Source organism: Protopterus annectens, chromosome 7.part0 (genome assembly GCF_019279795.1).
Source record: "Protopterus annectens isolate FY-2018-M chromosome 7.part0, PAN1.0, whole genome shotgun sequence".
Lineage (NCBI taxonomy): Eukaryota > Metazoa > Chordata > Ceratodontiformes > Protopteridae > Protopterus > Protopterus annectens.
In genome coordinates, this window is record NC_056739.1 from 189,687,721 (window position 1) to 189,709,318 (window position 21,598).

The window sequence follows — 21,598 nt, forward strand, 5'->3', positions numbered from 1 at the left end:
CCCTGCAGGAGGCCTCCAAAGAATCAAAACCACATTGCAAAGTATGCTTTCCAACTTGTTCAGTTGCATGCAATAAATCTTGCATTTCCTTGTTTTCAGCACATTCAGAATTGAACATCATTTTCTGTTTAAGCAATCCCATAAGATGTTGCTGATACTTGAGCATATGAAATTGACAGTTTAAGCCCTTATAGCCAAAGTTGCAGATGTGTAAACCTTTTTTCCCCATCTATCCAGTGCCCTTGAATCTCTGTCAGAGGGGGTTGGGTTTTTTGCTGTCGAGGCCTTAACTCCCTTTGGACCCGGTGAAATAGTTTCTGGGTCAGCAGCAGGGTTTTTAAAAAGAAATTTGTGAGAGTTAGGAACCCTGTAATATCTGTCAGGCTTAACAGGAGCTGGGGGTAAGGAGTCAGGGGTCAAAATGGACTCCGAAAACACATCTACAATGTCTAACACAGGGGGAATGGCTAGAGGCCTGTGCTGTAGTAGTAAAAGGAAATCCCTGAGCCTCTTTTTAGATTCTGAAAAATCTTGGCTTTCCCAGTGAAAATGCTCCCTCATGGTATGCAAGGTTTCCCCGAAGGAATAATCCTCAGGAGGGGATGCTGAAGGTATAGATTCTTCAGCATCAGAATCCTCATAGGGGGGTAAAAATATCCCTGATCAGAAGAGGAATCAGAAGAAACAGAAACCTGATCTGAAGATTCATAGTCCGTGTCTTGCCTAGGCCTCATATCAATAGGGGGATGGGAACCCCTGAGCAAGGTAATCAGGTCTTCGGCCATTTTGATCATCTGTTTTTTGGGCATAGAGGCCTGTACACGTGGCACATGAGTTTGTTTCTTTGCTTTAGAAGATGCTGTAGTCTTTGAAGCTGTAGTCATTTTAATGTAAAGATGTTGAGGTCTGAATACACCCTCAGATGCCGGTACCGGCTTGGTGGCTCCGGACCCATCTGAGGGATTAGCGTCCGAGGCTCCAATACTTTGAGTATCCAGTGGCATGGCCGACTCCACGTGGGAGTCAGTAGCGGTCTGCAACCCTAAAGTAGCGAGCGTCAGGGGCTGCGAAAGCACTTCACTGAGAACCAGCAAACCGGCGACTGGCTTAGGAGAAGCTTCATCGGTTTTGGGCCTCATTTTTTTCTCTCTATCCTTTTCTTTGTGTTTTTTATAAGCTCCGGTGGTGGTGCTGTGGTAGCGTTGTCGCCTCACAGTTAGACGTTGCCCGTTCGATTCTCAGAGCGTCTTCTGTGGTGACATGCGTGAATGGGCATTCCTTCATTGAAGGTTGTGCGTTAGGCCCGGCAAGCCAGCACGTAAAAATCTACTGCCAATCATTAGCAGACCGGAGTTCCGCTGTGACGACCCCTAACCGGGAAACGCCGAAAGACACAAAGATAAGCTCCGGTAGTCGGATAGCTATCCGATGACATTTTAGGATAATTAAACCGGCTACCAAAATACTTTAAAGCAAAGTTATACCGACGCTTAATAGTATGTTGGTTAAATCTAGCACAAAACCGACAACCAGTAACGTTGTGATCAGGGCCTAGGCATGGAATATAGTAAGAATGAAAATCTTTATGAGGTATTTGCTTTCCACAAGTAATACAATTAACTTTTTCTGACATTGGTCTGGAGCAAGAAAAAAAAGTTTCCCCAACGGGGTACTTAGCGTTATTGAAAACTTCGGTTCTGAAACTCAAACACGAAAATTTCAGGAGTTGGCCGACCGGCACTTGTGAACCGCTTCTGCTTCGGGCACCGCACAGCAAGAAAGACTGAAGAAAATAGCGTTGGCTGCTTCTTTTATACCCCTGATGACCTGACGTCAGGGAAGGGGCAACAGCAGCCGACGCAGGACCCAAGACTTTGGAATTCAGGCCGGCTGAGGACAACCTGCCAGCACGATTACCCAAATGTAATGACTGCAACAGTCAAACACGAAGAACATCCCTGCTGTTGAGCCTCTGCCCACTGACTTGGGGTAGGTCTGGCCAACCATTTGGGATTGGTAGGGTGTGAAAGTGGAATCTGTATCCTTGGGAAACTATATTCAAAACCCATTTGCCATGGGTAACGAGTTCCCAGTTTTTTGCATGCAGTGCGAACTTTCCCCCCCAAGGGAGCAGGCAGCTGAGCAGGGCTTGGAAGAGTTAAGGTTAAGTCATTGTGACATTTTTCCATAGGTGGGTGTCTTACTAATTCCAGCTTTGGAAGTGGGAGCCCCCCCCCCACTGCTTAGGCCTGTGTGTACCTTGAGACTGTAGCCTAGGTGGTCTGCTGTTCCTGGGTTTGGACTGAGAAGACTTGGAAGAGATTGGAAAGGACCAATTCTTAGAAGGCCAATGCCTACTAAATCTGGGAGGCTGTACTTGCAGGACATATTTAACAGTTTGCATACATTTAGCTTTTTCCTCCATCTTTTTAAGAACAACTTCTGCTTTGTTGCCAAACAGGCGGTCTTGGTTTAAGGGTCCATCCAGTAATTTAGCTTTAACATGATCTGGCAAGTTTTGCTCCTGAAGCCAAGCATGTCTTCTAAGTACAGACCCAGTGACAGCAGCACTGCAAGATGTTTCTAAAGAGTCAAAACCACATTGAGTATGTTTACCAACTTGTTCAGTAGAATGCATTTTGTCTTTTTGGCTTTTACCGGTAAATGGTCACCACAGCGGAACTCCAGTCCGTTAATGATAGGCAGTCGATTTTTATGGTGCCGAGTTGAGAGCCTGATGCCCAACCTTCAGCGAAGGCACGCCCATTCACACGTCTTTCAGAGGCCACTCGACCACAGGGAGGACATGCAGACTCCACACAGAAGACACTCCACGCACACTAGATGAGAATCGAACGGGAGAACCTCTTGCTGTGAGGCAACAACGCAACCGCTGAACCACCGCGGCTTCTGTAATTCTTTATGTTCAGCACAGTCAGGAATCAACATCATTTTTTGTTTCAGTAGTCCCATAATATGCTGCTGATACTTTAACATATGAAACTAGCAATTTAAGGCCCTAATGGCCAAAGTAGCAGAAGTGTATACCTTCTTCCCCCATCTGTCCAAGGCCCTGGGGTCTCTATCAGAAGGGGTAGGATTTTGGCAGCAGTAGCCTTAATGCCTTTTGGTCCTTGGGAAATGGTCTCTGGATCCGCAGTAGGACTCTTGAAGAGGATCTTGTGAGAGTCAGGTACTCTGTAATACCGGTCAGGTTTTCTGAGAGCTGGAAGTAAAGTGTCTGGGGCCAGGCTAGATTACAAGAAGGCATCATCTACAATGTCCAGAACAGGAGGGATAGCTAAAGGCCTGTGTTGAGGGAGGAGTAAGAATTCCCTAAGCCTCTTTTTGGAGTCAGAGTAACCCTGGCTTTCCCAGCGGAAATGCTCCCTAAGAGAGTGCAAGGTTTCACCAAAAGAAACATTTTCTGGAGGGGAAGCAGACTGAATGGAATCCTCAGCATCAGACTCTTCATAAGTGGATAAGGGCAAATCATGGTAATCAGAAAAAAATGAAATTTCAGAATCCTGATCAGAAGAATAAGAAGGAAAATCAGTTCTAGGTCTCTTAGAGGGGGAAGGCTGGCTTCCTCTAAAGTAATAAGGTCTACAGCCACTCTAAGCATTTGTTTTTTAGGCATATGAGCCTGACCATGTGGTTTGGATGTCAGTTTTCTAGGTGTGGGTCGAGTTTTAGGCCTTGATGAAGAGGATGGCGTCGGTTTGAAATGCAAATCTGTAGGCCTGAATACACCCTCAGAAGCCGGTGCCTGCACAGCAGCTCCGGACCCAACCAAGGTAGAGAAATCCGCAGGTTCCATAGTCGAAGAAGCATCTCACGGCATACCGGACTCCAAATGGGTCTCAGTAGAGGTCTGCGAATCTGAAGTTGCGGTATCAGGGGCTGTGAAACCATCTCACTGAGTACCGGCGAACTAGCGACTAACTTAACTGAAGCATCATCGGCAGTTTTGGACCTATGCAGTCTGTCTCTTGTCTTAATCTTTACACTTTTTCGGAATGTCGGTAGTCGGACGGCTTACCGAAGCCATTTCTGGATAGTTAAACAGACTACCAAAATAATTTCCTGCAAAAACAGACAGACGATGAATAGTACAGGGGTTGAATAAGGCACAAAACCAACAGTGAAGGACGTCGAGGTCTGGGCCTAAGCAAGGAATGCAGTACGAATGAAAATCTTTATGAGGTATTTGCTTTCCACAGGTAATACAATTGTTAACTTTTACTGATATTGGTTAAGAGCAAGAAAAAGGATCCCCAACGGAGTACATAGCTTTTTTGAAGACTTCGGTTCTGAAACTCAAAAATGAAAATTTCAGGAGTCTGCCGACCAGCACTTGCGAACTGCTTCTGCTTTGGGCACTGCGCGGCAAGAAAGACTGATGTAATGGTGTCGGCTGCATGTTTTATACCCGTGACGACCTGACGTCATGGAAGTAGAAACAGTATCCAATGCAGGAATCCAAGACTTTGATATTCAGGCCGGCTCAGGGCTACCTGCAGGCAGATAACCCAAATGTAATGACTGCAACAGTGAAACACGAAGAACATCAGGGAAATGGTTTGAAATAGATATTTGAGAGAGAGTTAAAAAGGGAGAACTAACATCCATAAAGCAAATAAATGCCACATACCTATGCCTGCAGTATAAAGCTTGGTAATGTTCAAGACTGTACAATCCAAAAGGGATAATTCAGTGGTAAACAAGTCACAGAAAACAATAAAACAAGTACGAAATATGAAAAAAAACTCTGTCCTCAGAACACCAAACAACTTTTTCTTTATTAAAACAATAAAAATGCATGACAGTCAACCAAATAATAAAATCAATTAAACCTTAAAAAATCATCTGTGAGAACAATCATAAAAGGAATCAGCGAAGCTGCAATTTGTTTAACTAAAACTGGTTTGATTCTAACAGTACTATTTAAACCAGGTTTACAGTCTGTCTGTAAAATTAAAATCCAAATTATATTCACTTGTTTCCAAGGCATTATTTGCATCCCCCCCCATACATCTACATTTATCATCAATTGCTCTAAATGTAAACGGATATTCAGATCCAGCTTCTGTAGTATGTCTGGCCAAAGCATTTGTTTGAATATCTCTACGCATATCAGGTTTATGTTCAATGATTCTTTCAATCTATGACTACATTTTCCTACATAAAAAGGATATTTTGTGCATGTACCCAAATAAACCACATTTCACAGTACTGCATGTTGCATAACAGTTGAATTTGTACATCTTGCCAGTTCCTGAATGTATAAAACAGCTCTCAGTTATGTCTTTACAACAATTGCAGCTACAACAGGGAAATGTTCCTACTTTATTGGATATTCATTTGCCACCATCTAGTCTATGCTCTTTGTAGCCTAACCTTTTTAAGTTCTTAAGAGTTCCTCTATGAGGAACTCAGTCTATTTTCTAATAGCGCCTCTAATTGTGGCATAGCCCTTAAAATATTCCAATTCTTCTGTATTACTTGTTTCATGTCTTTGGTACTTCTATATGTAGTTACATGGATCTACTTCATATAAAAGAAATCCCACTTACCAGACTTTCATAACATCAAGCCAGTAACATTGAAAGTCCAAAACAACTGAACACCAAACATTTAACTACAGTTAAGTAACTCATTGGTCAACCTGACAAACTTAAATGGAAACAAAGCAAACACACCCACGTGAGGGCTATGCCCCCCCATACTAAATATACTAATTCCAAGATCGCACTACCATGGAGGTCAGGGGCAAAGGTCAACATACTGGCCAAGCTGTTACTTACCTTTAGGTAAATGTTAGTGTTCTGAGCGGTTGGTGTTTTGGACATAGGCCGCAGTTAGCGTCGTCGCCTTACAGCAAGAGGTTCTCCGGTTCGATTCTCGAGCTGGAGTGCCTTCTATGCGTTGTCTGCATGTCCTCCCTGCGGTCGAGTGAATTTAAAGATGCAGGTAGGTGCGTGAGTGGGTGTGCCTTCTTTGAAGGTTGGGTGATGGGCTGGCAACTCGACACTGTAAAAATTCACTGCCAATCATTAGTGGACCGGAGTTTCGCTATGATGACCCCTAACTGGGAAAAGCCGAAAGACAGTTTGGTGTTCTTGGTTCGATGTTATGAAAATCGGGTAAGTGGGATTTCATTTACATGAAGGGGACCCCAGTGACATACCTAACCACACTGTTATATTTAACTCTACTTTCACTTTGTTCTTTACTTCCAGAATCATTAAAAAATAGTTTGGTTTTATTGTCCCCGTTATTAATAACTTCATTTTTAGCTGCTTCTATCATTGTATTGTCATATCCCCTCTCCCGAAATTCCAGTGCTATTTCATCTAATTGCCCTCTACATTATTCATTAGTATAAATTCTACTGAGTCTTGTTAACTGTGCTTTAATAATTCCATTAAATACATGCATACTTTGTCCATGTGCATATCTAGTCACATGCAGTTCTTTTCTATGACCACTAGTGTCTATTATTCCATTTCTTAGATTTAACTTTACATCCAAGTTATTTCATTATCCGAATAAGTCATTTTTAAACTTCAGAAAATCAGCTCTCCCTTCTAAATATTCAACATAGTGGGATTACCTGGTTCAAGGCACTACCAGACTATAACTCATACTAAACTTTTCGGCCATGTAACCTGGACCGAGACACCAAAGGCAGAGGTATGTCCACATTCATTAAGGATATCCACACCTCCAGGCTAGTTGCTCAGCATAATGCATCCGAGGTTATCCAAGTGCAACTAACTCTGGACAAAACTGCAATCCAAATTGTAGCTTGTTACAGATCCCCCACCATGCCCCAGGATTCCCACTCCTCTTTTCTTGATGTACTGGAAAATATTAGGGTTCAACCAAATACCCTAATAATGGGCGACTTCAACTACCGCACCATTAACTAGGAAAACTACTTGTGTATCAACTCCTTAGCTCAACGCTTTCAGGAATTCATAAACTCCAATGCCCTGGATCAACTTATCCACACCCCCTCTCACCAGGGGTAACAATATGCTAGACCTAGTCATTACCAACATGAGTGACCGGTGCTCCACACCTGAAGTCAACTCCTCGTTGGTTCGATCAGACCATAAGCTAATCACCCTTGATATCCACATCCTGCCCCCACCCCCCATTAAGGAAACTACAGTAAAAAAATTTCTCCAAAGCCAACTTCATGCTTCTTAAGACAGAAGTGGTGAACTTCATGACACCCATGCAGATGGACAATACAGTTACAACTGCTGAATCCTACAGAAATACACTCTATAAACGCTTACATGAGTGCAAAGATCGTGCTATCCCAAAGAGAACCAAGATGCTATCCTCCAAAAAAAGGAAGCCAATCTGGTGATCCCCCGCCATAAACAAACTGTACAACAGAAGGAAGAAACTGTTGCGAGAGTAAAATCCCATGAGTGGAGGAGCTCCCTGGTCAGCCTCAGTAAGAAGCTGAGATCCCTTATAAGATCTTCCAAAGCTAGCTACGAAAACAAAATCGCCACTAATTCTACGGATATCTACAAAGCATTCTATAGCTATGTCAAGAATCTCGATGGCAACACCCAGATCTGCTCTAAGTTACAGCACAATGGCACGAGAATTACAGAACCAACTGATAATGCCAACATCCTGGCAGATAGGTTCAGTGCTAACTTTACTCCCCCCCCCCCCCCTCACTCCCCTAAAGGGCCTATATCTATACAGGAAGAATGCAGAGTCCCTGTAATCAAATCTATACAGGTAAAAGCTGCACTCTAAAACCAAAAACACAGCATCCATGGGACAGGACAACATCCCAGGCTGCATTTTACACGAACGTCAGAACAAACTGGCTCCCCACTTAAGCACCATGTTCAATAATAGCCTCGCATCAGGCTTTGTGCCCAGTGAATGGCGCACAGCAACAGTTATCCCACTCCACAAAGGGAGAGCCACCACTGATCCTGGGAACTATTGACCTATTAGCCTGACGAGCCTTGTCTGCAAGGCCATGGAACGTATCATCATGGAACTTATAAACAAAGACATTGGTAACCTCCAAACTCTGGATCCCACCCAGTTCAGGTTTGTGAAAGGCAGATCATGCATCCTGAACCTGATCGACTTCTTTGAGGCAGTCACCAAAGCAGTAGGATGAGGGTAAGGTGGTTCACACAGCCTATCTTGACCTCGCCGAGGCTTTCGACACCATCCCCCATTCTGGAATTATAGCTAAACTCACTAAACTAGGTATAAATCCCTACATCACAAGATGGGTTGACAAGTGGCTCAGACAGAACCCACACTGTAAAAGTTGCATACTCCAAATCTGACCTCAAAGCAGTGACAAGTGGAGTATCACAGGGTTCCGTCCTGGGACTTCTCCTGTTTGGTATCTACTTCTCTGAAGTACAGGCCAACACAGAAGGCCTCTGGCTAACTAATTCACAGATGACTGCAAACTAGGAGCCATAGTCAAGTCCCCAAATGATGTGGACATCCTACAGAAGGGCCTCGCTGAGACAGATGCCCGGTGTCAAGAGCCATGACTTCAAGCTCAATGCCAAAAACTGCAGTGTCATCCCCTTTGGTAAAAACTCTGTACCCATGAACTACCACATAGGCAGCAATCTACTTAACACAGAATGTGTGATAAGAGACCTTGGGATCCAGGTGGACAGTAGTCTCGCCTTTGATAGTCACATCTCCACAGTAGTAAGGAAGTCCTACGTGGCACACCTCATCATAAAAGGGTTCTCATCCAGGAAAAAATAGGTCATTGTTCCCCTCTACTCGACACTCATTGGACCCATTATAGAGTACAACGCCATTTTGGAATGTACCTCACAAGACATCTGCAGCAGCTGGAAAGGCCACAGAAGTACCTCACAAAGAGGATTACTGGCCTCAAACAAATGCCCTACACTGACCACCTCAAAAAAACTCCAGCTTTACTCCGTAGCATATCGCCTACTCCGAGGTGATCTCTGCCTAACATATAAAGCTATGTCAAACCCAGAGCTGTTGGGACATGTTACACCTAAAGAAATCCCAATCCCTCCGAGATACATGCTCTAGGGACCTAAACCTCGTCACCACAATAAACAGGACATGCTAGAGAGATAGATTCATGTCCCAGATACTTCCCATACTCTGGAACACGCTACCCATCTATGTGAAGCAAAGTTCTTCATTAGCAATCAAAAATCTTGATGAGTGGATGGGAAATAGGAAATACACCTCAGGGATCACTTCTGTGTCTCTGCTCGACAGTGGCACAGGAAAATAACTTTCTTGGGCGGCATAAGTCAGGGAACCTTGTTGGCTAGGCTTACATAGGCCCTTGGGCCGATAGCCTAGTACCTACCTATGAACATACTCCATCAGCATATCTATCCTTATCACCATCCCAAATCAATAAACAGTCAACAAAACGGTAGAACAATACCCTATCATTCAATGCATTCTTGTCACTAAAAACAAACTCATTTTCCCACTGATTTAATACTAAGTTTGCATACTTATTTGTTACAGCTGTGCCCATAGCTACACCTGCAGTTTGCAGGTAGGGTTGGTTCTCAAATAGAAAAATATACTTAGTCAAAACTATTTTTAGTAACTGATATATATTTTCAATTTATCTACCTACCAGATTCATATTAATACATAACCAAATTCATATTAATACATAAAATCTAATACTGCATTCAGACCATAATGATTTGTGATCACCGTAATCAACACTACCACCGTTAAGTCATTGCAATGAAAACTTACTCCAACACAAGTCCAATTAAAAACCTTGTAATACATAATCAAGAACAGTAAAAGGTTGCAATATGCTCCAAATGTCAGTATCTTTTAAACAGTACTGCCAATTACTATTAGAGATTTATCAGGGAAAGATGAGATATAGCCAACAGTAGTGCATCTGCCAATAATTCTATGCAAAGGCTTTTGTTACTTTTGCCCCACACATGCTTTAACAGTTCATCTTACCAATGCAGGTAGTTGATGGAGTAGCTCCAGTGATCCTCAATGTGCCAGCAGAAGGAAGAAAAGCACATTCCCACATACAGCCAGGGTAACTTCATACCACAGATATCTGCAGTGACATGAGCCAGAACGGATGGTGCCAGCACAGGCATGTTGTTCAGGTTCCAGCCGCTCTCAATGTACTCCTGCAAATCCAAGATACAGCAAGTCAACCAAACTGCTCCAAATACGGGATGTTAAAAACTCACCTGCATTTAAGTGCAACACGACAATTTGTACTAGTGCAGTAACAACTTATTAAGGTTTGAGACATCAACTCTGCTGAAACCCTGCACTTCGGCTTCAGGCTTAACTGTTGTAATGGAGCTGCAAGTGATTCTGCATGCAGTGTCTCCTATAACAGTGCTCCATGAAATACCTAAATGCATGAATTTCTAATTTGATTTAATGTACTAAAACCCTTAAATGGTTAACTATGATTTTTATTCACCTGTATCGCAAAAACTAAGTATCCCAAAATTCTCAAAGTAAAAAACATCCAGAGATGTACCAAAATTATTTATGTAGCAAATTAAATTCTGATTTTTTTTCAGTTATAGAAAAATGCCTTGACAGTAAATATATTTCTGAGATAACAATAGAATATCACTTATTTTAAAATCTAAAGTACTACTCTTCTTGCAAATAGTACACAACAGTCATGAGTCTGGCATTTGTCTTAGAAGATTAAGGAAGTATTAATGAGCTGTTTCCTGTGGTCCAGTGGCGCAAGGTTTAATTTTTTCAGCTTCCATTCCCTAATTGTACAACTCCACTTAACCAGCCAGTGCTCCCAGGCTGAGGCTGAAAAACACCCATGAAGACTGGTGCACTACCCCAGAAAACAAAATACAAATAAAACAAATGAGAAACTAATAGCTGAAGTCTATTCAGTGGTATTTCAATACAACCAAGGCATCCAAACAGGTATTCTTTTAGGGGGATTTCTGAAATAAACAATAGCCTTCAAACTGACTTCCAGAATCAACAGGGAAAAAATAAACAAATAAAAATTAAACACATACTTCTGGTCTAACGGTAGAAGTGTAGGCTTTGTGACATCACAGAAAAGAGAAACTCCATAACATTTTTTCCATTCTGATCACAGGGTGCACCAAGAAGTCACAATGAGAATGTCTCAATGTCTTTTCACCCTAGATGAACATAAATGACCATTTTTCATGAATCTACTCCTGTTGTGTGGTATACTATGGCTTGAGTTCAAATAGTAGCTTAAGCACTGGAACAGCTAAGCAGAGGAGGATAGGAGCAAGCAGCTGACAACAGCTTGCCATTTTGGGAAGGAGAGATGGTTTCAGTCTGCTGACCAGCACCACAAAAATGGTGGCATACAAAGCATCGTAAAGACACTGACTGAGATTGTGGGCTCGGTGATCCCCAGCAAATGAAGACAGTCCTCATCACCATGTGGGTGGAAGCATGCGTACGTACACACACACAGGGAGGGTAGTAGAATGTCCTGTGGTGACTAATTTCAGCCATTTTGACAGGGTTAATGCTTTAAACAAGCTCAGCTGAAAGTTTGCCTGTGTGTTAACTTTTCCACTTAGATCTCAACTTAATGCCTGGGATACTAAGTACAGGGGAACAAATACGTTTAAGACTGAAAGGATGAGACAGCTGGCAGGCCCAGGATCTAAAAGCACACAAGGAAAAAAAAAGTACTTCATTGTACAATCGAGAACAGTATAAACCTGAATTCCAAATGTTCACAGGCAATCCACTTGGCTAACGGGCTATATATGGCCTTTTTAAACCTAGCCATTTTCTCCTATTTGTACAAGACAAGATACATTACTGCAGGGGGTGGGGGCAAATAGTTTAGGCTAGCTATATTTTCCCATTTATATATGGCAGGATACACTACTCAGGAACTTAAGTTACATTAATGTGGCAGAGCATTTACAAGTTGCCTCTATCCAATAGGAGCATAGGTGCCAATTCAGGAGTAAATTTCAAATTCCCCACCCATTGGTTAAGGCTACATGTGAATAGGGTCACAAGCAAACTCTGCTTCATGTGGATGGGAAGCTTGCTCCATAGCAGGGGCAGTCTGACATACTTGTCCATCCAACATGTTCTACTTGTACTGCGGCTTAGGTTAAGGTCCTTCGATCAGGTATTTCTACTGCTGTTAGATTCATGGATGTGAAAAAGTTCACTGGTACAGGATCAGATGCTGTGTAACAGGCCAGGCATAGATTGCCTCTCAGCAGTCTGTAGAAGACTGAGTATAAGGATAAGGCTTTGAGAAAGTCTGTGTGTATTCCACATGGTTTACGGCCTGTATCCTTTTGGTGAGGAACCTCTGTGGACACTCCAATTGTTGCAAATACTTGGCAAGGTACATAATGGAGTAATGTAATCAACTGGTCTAATGAGGGATGAGTACAAGGGGGCAATGGCATCTCTGGACTTGCATGTCATACTCTTGCTTCTAAGTTGTGCAATGCAGAAAACTTTCCTTACAACAGCAGATACATGGACAAAGACCAAGGCACTGCCCACACAAGTTGCCAAGTCTCTAACCAGTGGATCTACCTTTAGGGGAGTATCATCTATGTGGTAATTTCCAGGGGTGGCTGACTTTCCAAAGGATATTATGCTTTTTTTGCACTTAGTTTTAGTCCATGACTGATCCACCAATTATTAATTTGTGACAAGCCTATGACCATGACAAACTTATAGTTATCCACAATTTTGGTCACAGGCCTAACATTAGCATTGACTTCTGAAAATATATGCCAGAAAGGAGTGGCCCCAGCACTGAGCCTCAAGAGACTCTACTGGTGACTGACGTTTTGTGGATGTGTCGTCCCATATCCCAATCTCCTGTGAGCCAGATGGCTATCCAGCAGGTGATACAGGGGTCTACTCCTAGTTTTGTAAGTTTGTTGACAAAGCACAATTGCCAAATTGTGTTTAATGCTTAAGATAGGTCAAGACAGACAGGCTGTACCATTTGGTCCTTGTCCTTAAGCTTTGATCACTTTCTCTAAGAAGTTGACCAGGTTGACAAGGCATGAGCCAACCTTGACAAAATCAAACTGTGTTAGATGGGTCTTACATTTTCTATGTCTGTTTATAGTATTCCATGATGAATCTTTCATGGCCTTGCAAATGAGACTAGTCTGACTTATGGGTCTGCAGTTACCTGGATCAGAAGATGGCCTGTCCTTGTGCAGAACAAATGCTGCAGTCCTCTGTTCACTGGGGACAGAGCCAGTTTGAAGACTAAGGTTATAAACAGATTCTAGTGGGCTTGATAGGTCATTTTTCATGGTATTCAGGAGGCATCCTGGGATATTATCAGGGCCCACAGATGCAGTACTTTCTGCCTTGGACAGCGCATTGAGAAACTTTTCGCTTGTGACAGCCAGCAGAATTATGGCCGAGGGTATCTCTTGAGGGGGGTGACTGGGGGGAAAATCTGGACACAAATTTATCAGCCAGTAGTTTGCTATATCTTCAGTTCCATTTATGTGGCTCTGTTCACAATTAATTCAGCACACTTGTGCATTACCCTTCGAGGTCATGGACATAGCTGAAGGCCTTATGGTTATCCTTTGCCCAAGACCCTATTTTTACCTCAAATTTGGCTTTACTGAACTTGACAAGACTCTATAGTTGCTTATTTTGATGATGGGTTTCCTACATTCTATGCATTTGCCATTCCTGCACTCAGCCATGGCTTTCTTCCCTTTGTTGTATAGCTTGTTTATACTGGGATTTCACCAAGTTGGCTTGCTCTTCAAGGTAATCCTATGCATGTACCTCAGTACAGCTGTTTAATATAGGGTTGCTGTTAACATTTCCCCATAGACAGTGGAGTTCATGCAGCTTAGTGAGGGGGAGCTTGAAATTTTGGCAGGGTATCACTTAGTAATACAAGTTTAGCTTTGGAATAATTGCTAAGCATCTGAGGGTTAGAGAGGATCACAATTTTTAGCTTAATTTCTAAGACCACTTTACTGCCCAACCTATCAAGCAAGGACCTTAAACACAGACCGGTGCAAAGTTATTCTAGGATTGCAAGAATAAGGGCAAAGGTGTAGTGTAATAGTGTCAGTAGCACAACCCCAGGCTTTGCTTTTGGTTTACTTTGCCACTCTTTCCTCTATTTTTCCTTTTGTCAGTTTTACTGCCATACTTGGGGAGCAAAGGGCAAGATCAGGTAGGGTCACTTCTGCTTAACTTCTGTGCCTGTGATTGGAAAAGAAAAAAAAATCTGCATGACACGTTCAGCAGGGGTTCCAAAGATAAGTTCCTTATCTAAAGGGGCATTGATGTGTTCCATCTTCACATGGTCTGCTAGGGGCCGAGTACTCAGTCACACCTCTCTCGAAATTAATGACCCTGTTCTGAAAGATTCATCTAAAGCATCAAGTCAGCATTTCTTGAAATATTCAACAATCTGCAGAGAGAGGTCATACTGTTCAACAATCACATCGAAGATTCCCTCTGCCTGGACTTTTACCTTCTCCAGCAGGGATTGTTGGCAGGCAAGGTTAGGATTCTGGTGGTCTACACATCTGCTATCCTTACTTTCAGAGCCATAAACTGCCCCCTACAAATCTTTTTGAGTATTCTACTCTCCTTACCTTTTCGGAATGTGGTTCTCGGAGTCACAGAGGGTCCCCTCGCTACTGGGACTCCACTGCTGGATCAGACAAAAAGATTCTTATGTAAGAATTTCTGGGAAACACTGACCCCATAAAAATGATCAAGCTTCCTGGGAATAAGGGAGCAGGAATCTAGATACTAGGATGAACTGACAGACACCTCTTCCAGAACATATCTGAAGGAAATTACAATTGTGTAAAGTCTTACTGTAACAGCATATGTCTTTCTCTTTACTGTCGCAGCATTCCATACCTAAGGGATCTCCTGCCAAGAACAGTCACGTCTGGCCAGTATACTGAAGTGTTTAGTACTTATAAGCATTATACGTCTCACACATGCTCCCTTGTGCAAGGTGTAGGACAATGTATGAGCACACATGCTCAGGACTGAAAAAGCCCAGGGAGGAACAGAATGCCTTTAGAGAGAAGGAGAACATGTGCATCCAGAAGGAGAAAAGGAAAATAAAGAAGGATCCCTTGGCCCGGAGGGAAAGAAACTACAAAGCAACAGCTAAAACAGGGGGGAGATAGGAGGGAGTGAATACTGCAACAGTGAAGAGAAGATAATCTACTGTTAAAGGCAATATTTTACGCAGTCAAAGCCTGCCCTAGTCTTGAAAATAACATTAAATTTGCAAAGTTTAGTGAAAACATGAACAGAGGACCAAGTCAACTCTGGCTGTACTCAGTGGGATATCGCTTACTCAGAGGTGATCTCTGCCTGACTTACAAAGCCATGTCCAACTCAGAATCGATGGACATGCTCCACCTAAAGAAATCCAAGTCACTGCGAGCCACTCGCTCTAGTGAGCTAAACCTCGCCACAACAATAAATAGAACATGCTGGAGGGATAGATTCCTCTCAGACTCACCATGCTTTGGAACAAAATACCTAACTACATTAGGCAGAGCCCCTCACTAACACTCTTCAAAGAAACCTTGACGAGTGGATGGGTAACAGAAAATACACCTCTGGGATCACTTCATTGGCTCTTCTTGACAGAGGCCCAGTTAATTAATCAATAGGACAGCGAAAGCGGACAACTCTGGCTAAGCTTATAAATGCCCTCGGGCAGATAGCCTAGTGCCTACCTATAAGTAGCCACCTCAAGCATGGAATTAGTAGCCAAACCTTGGAAAATAAAAGTACCAGATAAGGCAACTGCCATGTCAGAATGCACCTTTTCTGATGACGAAAGACATTTTCCATGAAAATAACAAAAATAAATGCTCTTAGTAATCCAGGAGTTGATGGTTTGTTAATAAACAGCCAACCCCAAAGTCCTGGGGCAAAACACAAAACAAAAAAAAAAAAAAAAAAGCTGCTCAGACTTGCAAAGAAACTTCGGTTTTATACAAACATCTGAGCTATCTGTGCAGATCCAAAGTATGAAGAACCTTCTCACTGGCAGACTGTGGTTAAGGAAGAAAGATGAATAGATTAAGGAACATTAAAGGATGACTGCAGTGGTGGTGTTGTGGTAGCGTTGTCGCCTCATAGCAAGATGTTGTCCTGTTCGATTCTCAGTTAGAGCGTCTTCTGTGTGGAGGCATACATGAATGAGGCGTGCCTTCATTGAAGGTTGTGCGTCAGGGCTGGTAACCCGGTACGTAAAAATCCACTACCAATCATTAGTGGACCGGAGTTCCGCTGTGGCGACCCCTAACCGGGAAAAGCCGAAAGACACAAACAGTACCAAGAGACACCCCATTTCTGTGGAAAGAAGAGGAATAGCCACGAGAGCCTGAAGTTCAGTCACTCTCCTAGCTAAAGTGCCAGAAAAAAGGACAAGTCTTCTAAGTACAATGTTGTAAGGAAGCTGAAGAAGCAGGCTCAAAAGGAGCCTGAGTTAATTTTTCAAGTACAAAACTGAGGTCCCAGGAAGGCAGAATAGACTTCCTGGGTGGTCTGATATGAAGAACGCATTTAAGAAATTACTTGACCTCAAATCTAGGGGCCAGAAGGAAACAAGGGCAGACATGCAGAAACTGTTGAAAGGTGAGATTTAACTGAATAATATGTCAACACAGCATGGAAAAGAAACTACATTGTGCAAGATCTTACCATAACAGCAGATGTCCCTCTCTTCACTGATGCAGTATTCTTTACAATACAGACCTCTTAAGTGTCTAGACATCTGGCCAGTGTATCAATGCCTTTAGATTGCTTTAAGGTACGCCATATGTCACACGCATGCTCCCCGCATATAGCATAGGGCATAAAGGTGATGTCCAGATGTACCATCCTCAGAAGTGACAGCCCCAGTAGGAATGCCAGTTAAAGGAGAAAAAAAAAAAAGAGGTAGCCAGTACATCCAGAAGAGAAAACAACCAGGGGAAGAGGGAGAGACTGAATACTGCAACAGTGAACAGAAGCACATCTATCATTATAGTACAATCTTACGTAACTATACTATGTCCCCTTCCATTTCACTGTTGTAGTTCTTAACAATAGGGAGAGTGCAAAAGCTCAGGAAGAAGAGGTAAGAGGATGGATCAGCAGAGCTCTCTAGGAACCCATGAAGAATGGTCCTAGCAAAGCCAGCTCTAACTCTGGAAATCACATCCAACTTATAGTGCTTGGTAGCTGCCTCAAGAATACAGTCGCTATCCAATCCCTTGAAAAAAGCACCAGAATAATCCACAGCCCTAGCAGAATGAGCCTTAACAGAAAAAAAAGGCTCTTCCAATGGAAAGTATAACAAAGAAATGGCTTTAGAGGTCCAACAAGAAACAGCTTGCTTCGAAACAGCTAATCCCAAGGATCTAGGACGAAAGGAAAAGTACAGTTGTGTACGCTTACCATAAATGTAGATGTTGGAGTGTATTCACTGTTGCAGTCATTACATTTGGGTAATCCTGCTGGCAAGGTTGCCGTCAGTCGGCCTGAATTCCAAAGTCTTGGGTCCTGCGTCGGGTGCTGTCGCCTCTTCCCTGACGTCAGGTCGTCAGGGTTATAAAACATGCAGCCAACGCTATTTTCTTCAGTTTTTCTTGCCCCAGATGTCAGGTGCCCCCTAAAAGGGTAGCCAAATTATATATATATAAATATATAAAAGTACATGCAGCAATATAAACTTTACCTTCATCTACAAGCAAATACACCACATAGGTTGCATAAATCAGAGAAGGAAAGATAAGTTCCAGTAGAAAAAAAGAGGGATGATGGGTGGGTAACCTGGACTGCAACAGAGAATACACTCGAACATCTACATTTATGGTAAGTGTACACAACTGTACTATGTTCTTCGTGTTTCACTGTTGCAGTCATTATGGTTGGGTGGCTGGAACTAAACAGCAGGAGCAGCTATGAGGCCCTCCAGAACTGCAGTGGCAAAGCCTGCCCTGGATTTAGGGTAAAGTGGCAGATGAGGACGCTTTGTAAAGGTGTGCACTGAACTCCAAGTAGCAGCCTCTAAAATGTCTTTGGTTGGTACTCCTCTGAGAAAGGCTGCTGAAGTGGCTGCAGCTCTGTTTGAATGTGGCCTAATGCCGTTAGGCACTGGCTTGCCATGCTGTGAGAGTAGCAGAAACAAATGCAGTGGCCTATCCACTTAGAAATAGTCTGCTTGGAGATGGCCTTTCCTTGAGGTCCTGCAGCATATGCCACTAGTAACTGCTCTGACTGCCTGAATATTTTAGTTTTGTCCAAATCTAAGCTGTGTACGTCCAAAGAATGCAGAATTCTCTCCCCCTTGTTCTGTGGATTTGGATAAAAAGTTGGCAAATGAATAGTTTGGTTAAGGGCCACACTGGATACCACCTTAGGCATAAATGTTGGGTTTGTCCTAAGAGAGACCCTGTCTGGATAAAAAATGATAAAAGGTTCCACAGCCATGAGAGCCTGTAGCTCTGACACATCTTGCAGACGTTATTGCTAGGAGCAGAGCTGTTTTCCATGATAAAAACTTTATATCCGCAGTAGCAGCTGGCTCAAAAGGAGGTAGGGTGAGTTTTTCCAAGACGTAGTTGAGGTCCCATGCAGGTATTGGTGATCTCCTCGGAGGCCTTAAATTTTTGGCTCCTCTGAGGTACTGCCTTAATAAAGGATGAGAAAAGAGTGGTGGTTCTGTATTGTAATGAGTCGAAATGGCGGAGGCATGAATTTTAATTGATGAAAAAGATAGGCCTTTGTCCAGCATCTCAGTTAAATATTGTAAAATCAGAGGAATATTTGGTACAGCTGTATCAGTTCCTTGAGCTTGGTTCCAAGCACAAAATCTCTTCCATTTTCCTGCATAGGATTTTCTAGTACTAGACCTTCTGGCATCCAAAATGACATCTGTCACAGCTTTACTGAGAGGTGTGCTTTGTATGGGTACATTATCCGCCATGCTGCCAGGTTTAGAGTCCTGAATTGGCTGTGCAGAATCTGATTGTTTTGTTGGGACAGTAGATGAGGTATTTGAGGGAAGGTCCAGGCTGGGCATTGAGACAAGTTCCTTAAGATTGGATACCCGTACTGGCGGGGCCAGTCTGGGGCAATCAGAATCATTTTTGTTTTTTCCTGTCTGACCTTTAGGAGTACCTTGAGGAGAAGAGGCAGTGGAGGAAAGGCATATACTGATAGGTTTTTCCAGATGAAAGATAGGGCATCCACTTTCCATGCTTGTCTGTGAGAAGTCCTTGTGCAGAATCTTTTTAGTTGACAGTTGTGAGAAGAAGCAAATAGATCTATGTCTGGGCATTCCCATTTCTTTGTTATCATGCTGAAGACTTGTGGATCCAGGTGCCACTCGTGGGGATCCATGAGTTTTCTGCTTAGTTCATCTGCCAGAGTATCTTCCTTTCCTGGCAGGAATTGTGCCTGCAGATGAACTTGGCAAGTCAATGCTGTGTCAAATAAAGCCATGGCTAATCTGCAAAGGGGGTAAGAATGCGTGCCTCCCTGCTTGTTTATGTACCACGTGACCGTGGGTGTTGTCTATCAGAAGTTGTCCCGGATGAATTAGGTCCTTGAAGGCTGTCAGGGCATTTTGAACAGCTAGCATCTCTTTTTGATTGATATGTAGATGCATTTGGTTTGTGGACCAGGTGCCCTGAATGCCTCTTCCTGCCATGTGTGCCCCCCCAGGCATAATCTGATGCATCCGTTGTTAGGTTCTGCCTGGCTGGGGGTAATGAGAATGGCTGTCCCTTGTTTTGTTGACAAGCCTTTGCCCACCATCGAAACTCCTGTTGCAGGCAGGGAATGAGAGTAATCATTGTTTCCAGGCTGTGGCAATGTTGTGTCCAGACACTTTTTAGGTACCACTGAAGTTTCCTCATATGCAGTCTTGCATATGGAATTAGTAGGATGCAGGATGCCATGAAGCCCAAAGCCTGCAGAATTTTTCATGCAGATAACTGGGCCTTTGTTGCCATTCCCTTGAAATAGGTAGTCAGTTGCCTTTGTCTGGCGTGAGTTAAGCCATCTGGGCAGTTGTATTTAAGCTTGCACCCAGGAATATTATCTCTTGAGAGGGTACTAGTTTTGATTTATTTTCTTTGACTGTGTACCCTAGGCATGTTAAAAGTCTTTTCACAAATGCCAGATGCTGTAGTAGAATGTCCTTGTTCTCTGCTTGAATGAGGCAGTCGTCCAAGTAAGGATATATTTGTATTCCTCTGTCTGCAGAAAGCAATTACTGGTGCCAGGCACTTTGTGAAGACCCTGGGCGCAGTAGATAAGCCAAAGGGCAGTGCAGAGAATTGGTAATGCTTTGAGCCAGCCTTGAATCTGAGGTATCTTCTGCATGCTTCTCTGATTGGGACATGCAAGTATGCCTCTTTTAGGTCTAAAGTCACGAGCCAAACCTTTCTGCCCAGCATGGGCAGAAGCTGCTGTAAGGTTAATATCTTGAATTTGGTATACCCAGGAAAGTGTTTAGAATAGATTTTAGAATATTTAAGTATTTAGAACAGATAGGTCCAGTATTGGTCTCCGTGCTTTGTCCTTTCTGGGTACCAAGAACAGTCGAGTAAAATCCTTGTCCCTGCTCTTGTTGTGGCACTTGTTGAATAGCCCCCATGTCCATGAGGGATGAAACTTGTTTTAGAGCCTCTGCTCATTGATTTTTTGGCAGGTCTGGCCAACCGTTTGCCCTTGGCAGGGTATGGAAGTGAAACTTGTAGCCTTGTGACACTACGTCTAGAGCCCATTTGTCCTGGGTTTTAATGTGCCAATTTTGTGAAAAAAGTGCTATTTTTCCCCCTAAGGGTGCTGCCAGAAGATAAGCGCTTGGTGCAGGCAGGGGGAAGTCATTGGGACTGTTTCCTGTAGGGTTGTGATTTGTCTTCTCCACTTTTGGAGGTAGAAGCACCCCATTTGCTTAGACCTGTACGAACCTTGCGGCTGGGATCTGAATCTAGGGCATTGGGATCTGCCCCTTTGAGGTCTGTCTTGACACTGGAAAGGACCAATTCTTTGTAGGCCAGTGTCTGCTAAACCTAGGTGCTGTACTTGTAAAAAAATCTTTGACCGTTTGCATAGATTTAGCTTTGTCCTCCATTTTCTTTAACACCTCTTCTGCCTTGACAGCAAACAAGGTATCATGCTGTAATGGTGCATCTAATAATTTAGCTTTGACATGATCAGGCAGATTTTGTTCCTTCAACCAAGCATGCCTTCTAATTACATAACCCATCACTGCGGCCCTGCAGGAGGCCTCCGGAGAATCAAAACCACATTGCAAAGTATGCTTTCCAACTTGTTCTACTGCATGCAATCATGCATTTCTTTGTTTTCTGCACATTCAGAATTTACCAACATTTTCTGTTTAAGCAGTGTCATAACATATTGCTGATATTTGAGCATATGAAACTGGCAGTTTAAGGCCCTTATAGCCAAGGTAGCAGATGTGTAAATCTTTTTTCCCCATCTATCCAGTGTCCTAGAGTCTGTCAGAGTGGGTAGGGTTTTTTGCAGT

General features: G+C 43.1%; 1 protein-coding gene across 1 annotated transcript in view; it reads right to left on the minus strand.

Moving 5' to 3' along the window:
• The window catches only part of KDM5B (lysine demethylase 5B), a 2,307,736-nt gene that overhangs the window by 1,085,449 nt on the left and 1,200,689 nt on the right, over nt 1–21,598 (minus strand). Inside the window, exon 10 of the mRNA XM_044076151.1 lies at nt 10,012–10,193. Within this exon, the coding sequence (XP_043932086.1) occupies nt 10,012–10,193 (182 nt within the window). The remainder of the gene's footprint in view (nt 1–10,011; nt 10,194–21,598) is intronic.